Here is a 6,000-nt window from a genome sequence, read left to right as displayed (position 1 = left end):
ATATTGGAAATCAGCAATTCAAATTTCACATTTCAAGTTTTAATAATGTGTATTCTAAAATGAACTAATAATGCATTTTCCTTCATGCCCATTGTTAAAAGCCCCTTAAGTCCATATTTTTCCCAGAACTCATTTGAGTGACATGTATTATGTTTCTGTGAAGTGCAAATCTCTCCCTGCAATGGCCTGAAGGATTATAAATGGCTTCTTTAATCATGCATGGTCACATATTTTACAACATTTTATCAGTAGGATGTCGAATGTTTCATGCGCCGAAATGTGCATAATAAATAATTAAATTAGCTAATGATGTCTTATTGTCATCTTGAAACATTTAGTGGACTTTAATCTTTAATTCCCTCTTTTTGTAGAGAAAGTCTTAAAAATCACCATAGGGCTCTACTAAAAAGTTTCACTCCACAGGAAACGACACATATGCCGCGACCCGCTAATTGAATAGGAGATTCCAGATTTTGCTTTTTTTTCCCTCTAAAAAAAAATATAATGAAGAAAAAAATAAATAAAAAATCCAAAACAATTATCCTCTCAGTTGGATCTACTTTGCCTGGTCTCCTGCAAGCTGAACAGGAGCGGGCCGCTCTGCCGGTGCCTGTGTCATTAGCATCCGGCCGTGGCGCTCTCACCTCCTCACTCTCCCCTCCACATCTTCTCCTACTGATTGCCAATTAGAGCAGAAATCAATTTCAAGTCCCCATGGCTAAATTGATATCATTATGTTTACGGTGGAATGTATAATTGATTATTGTATCATTATAACCGAATGTAATCGTGCATCAGTTTCACGCACATGAGGGGAGCTCGAGAGGGAGGGGTGTCGAGCCAGAACTTGTGATCATTGATAATCAAAAGTTATTATTATAATCTCTCATTGCGCATCACCACCATCAAGTTTCGCTGTCTCCCATTAAAAGTTTGTTCTGATTATTTACCGGGGGCCGCAACCTCTCATTATGTGAACAGGTGTAGCAAACAGAATGTCTTTCAAAAGCAAATTATTTTATTACAAACATTTTTCCTTGATAAAAACATTAGGTTGAATTTCATTTTTTCCCCTCATGTACACGTGTAGTCAAGTACAACATTTATTCGGCTATTAACAAAGCCCATAAATACCCCAGCAGAATTCTGAAATACTAGAACATTTTCTTAGTTTTTGCAGTACAATATGAGTCTCATGATACCATTGCCGCAATGATTTCAGTACTTTTCTGTGCACCTTTAACTTGTAAATGAGAAGAGCTTCTGCCTGTGCATGTTAAACGCCAGTGTTCCACAGAATGGTGAAGGGCTGATGCAGTGGATGAGATCGCTCTGTTCCGTGCAGGATGAGCTCCTAGAAGCAAGGTCAGAAAGGTAATGAGTTGACAAATGTAATGAAATGTAACCTAATGTAATTTATGTATTTTTCTAGGGGCCTGTTTTCACCAAGTAGACTTTTTTTTTTACCGACTTGGTGAAAACAGGCCCCTAGAAAAATACATAGACACAACATTTACAAAAAGACAACACAAAAATCGTCTCTTTATTGACCAACAGGCAATGAGTTTGTCTGGGAAAGAATAGGTGTAACTACACGTCAGTTGAAAATGCTGTGCTCCAACCCATCCTTCAGTTAGACAAACAGGCCAACAGACAGGCGGAGGCTCCCTGCATATTTAAAGTGATTATACAGTACGAAGACTTTGAGGAAGATAAATGGAAGAGGTGGGTTTCGGAACACATTAAAATTCAAATTCATTTCTATTGCATCTTTATCATTCCATTTTATTTCAGTCCCCCCAGCGGTCTGAAGCAAACATCCGTGGTGCTGCCTCTCCTCTTTAAAAAAAGGAACTTAAAGGTGCACTGCTGCCCCTGCTCAATGAATATGACTTGTCACTTTTCAAGGGCAGAGCCAGAGAGAGACGGAGAGGGAGACAGAGAGAAGAAAAACAAAACACATTATCCTCCACCTCCGCCTTCCTATGATCCACTACCCCTTCCTTTTTCAGTGTTGTCTTTCATCTTATCCTTGCCTCCACCTCAAACTTTGTTTCTGTAGACTTGCTCCCATTACTGAGCAAAACTTTTTTTTTTAAAAGGTTGCATTATACTGAGAGAATGCAGGATTTAGCTATCCGCTGATAGCAGAAGAGATACTGTAATTTCACACTGTAATGACAATTTATTTTTAGTGTAAGGAAATAAGGATTGACAAAGTTACAGCTTCCTTACAGTGAGTGCAGACCATGTGAAATTAAACCTAGGGACCATATTCTACCCTACGTTTCCTCAAAAATATTATGCCATGACTTGCCCAGAAGTATAATCCATTTGATGTGATTGTGTTAGTACTCTGTAATATTATTTATGACATTAATGTTGCTTTTAACTGACTATTACAGACTTTTTTTTAAATCAGATGAAATTAACACCAAAAAGTGCACATATGTCCATGACCTTGCATAGTCCTAAATATCCTGTCTCAGTCCATCCATACAGCGTGTCGTCAGCTCACCTCTGTTTGCTGGTTATGCGTGAATCCCAGGCTGACATCAGCAGCCCCCTGGGTGCGGAAGATGACCTGGGTGATGGCCACACGCCCAGCGCCCCACACCTTCACCTCGCCCAGGGTCAGGTGGTCTGCAGAAGCCAGGCCATCGTGGCTGATCTGGCTGCTTAGCGTGTTCTGGTGGACAGACAGAATGAAGTGTGGATATATATGGGCTTCTTGCATACAATGCGCCTAACACGACATGACATGAAAAGCTGTAGATTTGATTACTTCAAAAACTCTGTGTGCTGTGTGTGAAGTGTGGGTATACAAGGAGAGACCTGTGACAGAGTGCCGTCACTACGGTTGTGTGTGTGCTCTGACTGCCACGCCAACGAGCCTGGCACTTTGCCATTGTGGTCAGGGTGCAGGGTTGGTTCCCCACAGAGCTGGGTTCAAGCCCTGGGCGAGGTGGCTGCTCTCTCCCTTCCCTACGAGACCCTTAGCCACTTCTCTCCTCACAACAAATATAATTTTGAAAACACTGCCACACATTTGGTATATAGCTGTGTGACAATGGGACCAGATGGTTCTGCCCAGAACCATGATGCGGCTGATTTCCCCACTGGTTCTAATGAGTCCCCACACTGCACAGTCCATCATTGTTCTGTGGATTGTGGTTCTGTCATTGATTTACGAAATACAGATTTAGAATGTACTAAAACAACAGCCTACCTTGTTTGCTGTGAAAGTCATCGAGAGGTGCTGGTTCTTTTCATAAGTATCTGAACAGCAAGACAGAGAGGATGCACATAAGAAGTAGGTGAAGGCAGGGTAGAGAGATAAAGAGAGATGAGAGGAAAAGATAAGATCCTGACAGACAGTAAATTTACAAGGTAAGACAGATAGCATTAATGTAATGGCATCTATCCTTGTTTTTTTCCTTCCTTGTTACACACTTCACTTCACTCAAAGCTCTCAGAATTCTGATCACACACACACACACATAGAGGGGCTTTCAAACTTCAAAACAGAGTGCGACCGTGTAATCAGAGTGCGCTGTCATCACCAAGTCAGATAGGAGGCCACTCTATTTCCCTGCTGTTGGTCGCAAAGCGCTACAGACGGAGAGAGGAAGAGAGGGAGATGAGTGACTCACCGATGCCCTCGCCGTCATCCCAGAACAGGGAGCCCTGCGCCGATCCGTCATCATCAAGACCAACAATAAGTCCCATGGGGTTCTTGCGACTGGAACAGAAAGAGGGGGGGGGGGGGTCAGGCACAGTCTGTGGCCAGTCGTCACAGGATGATGAAAATGCGTGTGGAGAGCCCACTGACACAGGTGGACCCCGCCAGTGAGCACCTCTGGGTTAATTCAGTGCAGCTGCTGCAATTTTCTGATGAAATTTTCATCATACTTTTTGCGAGACACTCATCTTCTTCTCACATACATCTAAATAGAAAAACATTAACTTTCCTATGGCAAAGATGATAGTATAAAGAGTCTATATACTGTGTCATAAGTGAATTTGTCACACGAATATTTCATCGCTTCACTCAGTATACATTACATCTCAAGCCAGTTGAGAGGAGATGAGAATGGTCCTATACCCTAGAAACATTTTTCATATTCATGCTCTGAAAATCCAACCTATCTTCTCAAAGTAAGAAAATGCACTGTGCCCATGCTTCCATGAGTTCACCTGTAGAGGGTGTTGTTCTCAGGTTTCTGCCAGGGGAGGATGTAACCGCCTCTCACGTGCAGGTTGATGTGGTTCAATGGGGTGTGCATCCTCACAGTCTCAGCTCTCTTCCCCACCGCCGTAGCCTGCAAAGAGAGCAGAGGGGATCCGTCCACATGTGAGTCCCCCACCCATGAGCTCCAGTAGCAGAGACACCGACTCTCCACCGGCGCTTTAGCCGTGGATAGGTGAGTGACACGTGTAGTGATGCATGTAGTGATAAACACAATGGAGATTGGCTTACCGTGTGATAGTCGTACCATTTGGCATTTGGCAGGTAACCACTGACTTCAGTGACACCCTGTGAATAAATCAAAGGTCGTCATGACGGATCTGTGTGAACGTGTATGTATGTATATGTGTGTGTGTGTGTGTGTATATATGTATATGTGTGAGTGTGTGTATGTGTGTGTGTATGTATATGTGTGCGTGTGAGTGTGTGTGCATGTGCATGTGCATGTGCGTGCGTGTGTGTGTGTGTTCGTGGAGGCCTTACGGCACTTGTGACATGTGTGTTGTTCTGTGTCTGTGTCTGTGTCTGTGTCTGTGTCTGTGTCTGTGTCTGTGTCTGTGTCTGTGTCTGTGTCTGTGTCTGTGTCTGTGTCTGTGTCTGTGTCTGTGTCTGTGTCTGTGTCTGTGTCTGTGTCTGTGTCTGTGCATGTGTATATTACACATGCATTAGCTCACTTGATCCAGTGCAGGCGTGATCAGCAGTGCTGGTCCCCAGAGGAACTGCCTGTGGATGTCCCACGTCACTCTATCATTCACAAACCTGCAGGGGCAGAAGAGACAGAGAAGCCCACTCACAACACGGCTCTAGGGGACACGGGGAAAAGCCCCGCAGAGTCCAGCAGCTCTTACCCAGATGCACCACAAATCCCCACATCAGGAGCCTCTGCGGGTGAGGCTGGTGAGTGGAATGGAGAAAGAGCCATGAGAGAGCAGGAGCCTTAGAAGAAAGAAAAAGAGAGTGTAGCTGGACAGTGACTGTGATGGTGGAGATGGAAGCAGGAGAGGCTGGTGTGCATCAGGCCCATTAGGCTGAGAGCGGAGACACAGGACACTGAGGGCGAGGGAGTAGAGTGGGGGAGTCAGCAGCTCCTGATCAATGCTGCCGCCGGCACAGCGCTGCCAGAACGCCAGAAATATGAGAGGAAGAGGAGGACGGGCAAGGGCGAGAGAGAGGAAGGACAAGATGAGTCAGAAAGAGAATGAACTGGAATGAGGGGCGTGTGAATAATGGAGGGAAGGGTGGAAGGAGACGAAAGGACATAACTTAAAAGGGCAACAGTAAGAGAAACGACAGAGCAGGATAGAAGGAGGAATGAAGTGAGAAGGACAGAAGACGAGTTAAGAAATAGAAAATAAGTTGCTGGACAAGGACAATTCGGAAGAAGCAAAAGCTGATGGCAAGGGTGAGATGAGACCTTCTGAAGTGAGAAGAGAGCTTTAAAAGGTGCAAATCTCACTCTGATATGTACAGGGAATGTGCCGGCATAGAGAAAATGGATTGAAAAAGGACGATTGGCATTCGGGGATGGCACATCAGGAAACGCCTCAACAGCCAGCCACCACGTAGGATGCATTAAAGCGGATTTTACAAGCCAAGGCCACTTATGCAGCGTTTTTTATTTGGAAGAAAAAAGCGGCCCATTTGTAGCCATGGGTTGGGTGTGTGGTGTGTGGTGTGTGGTGTGTGGTGTGTGGTGTGTGGTGTGTGGTGTGTGGTGTGTGGTGTGTGGTGTGTGGTGGAGGGTGATGTGG

At 44.6% G+C, this 6,000-nt stretch overlaps 1 protein-coding gene across 2 annotated transcripts in view; it reads right to left on the bottom strand.

Annotated features, from left to right (window-relative positions):
- Nucleotides 1–996: 996 nt before the first annotated feature.
- Nucleotides 997–6,000, bottom strand: part of si (sucrase-isomaltase (alpha-glucosidase)) — a 47,427-nt gene continuing 42,423 nt past the window's right edge. For both annotated transcript variants that reach the window (XM_031573710.1, XM_031573711.2), the window contains exons 42-48: nucleotides 4,924–5,008; nucleotides 4,481–4,537; nucleotides 4,198–4,322; nucleotides 3,654–3,742; nucleotides 3,230–3,279; nucleotides 2,519–2,689; nucleotides 997–1,354 (exon numbers count right to left, since the gene is read on the bottom strand). In XM_031573710.1, coding sequence (XP_031429570.1) covers nucleotides 1,277–1,354; nucleotides 2,519–2,689; nucleotides 3,230–3,279; nucleotides 3,654–3,742; nucleotides 4,198–4,322; nucleotides 4,481–4,537; nucleotides 4,924–5,008 — 655 coding nt within the window. In that variant the 3' untranslated portion in view covers nucleotides 997–1,276. The remainder of the gene's footprint in view (nucleotides 1,355–2,518; nucleotides 2,690–3,229; nucleotides 3,280–3,653; nucleotides 3,743–4,197; nucleotides 4,323–4,480; nucleotides 4,538–4,923; nucleotides 5,009–6,000) is intronic.

This window comes from Clupea harengus, chromosome 9 (genome assembly GCF_900700415.2).
Source record: "Clupea harengus chromosome 9, Ch_v2.0.2, whole genome shotgun sequence".
Lineage (NCBI taxonomy): Eukaryota > Metazoa > Chordata > Actinopteri > Clupeiformes > Clupeidae > Clupea > Clupea harengus.
Note: the sequence above shows the minus strand (reverse complement) of the source record. Positions and strands in the feature narration are given on the sequence as shown.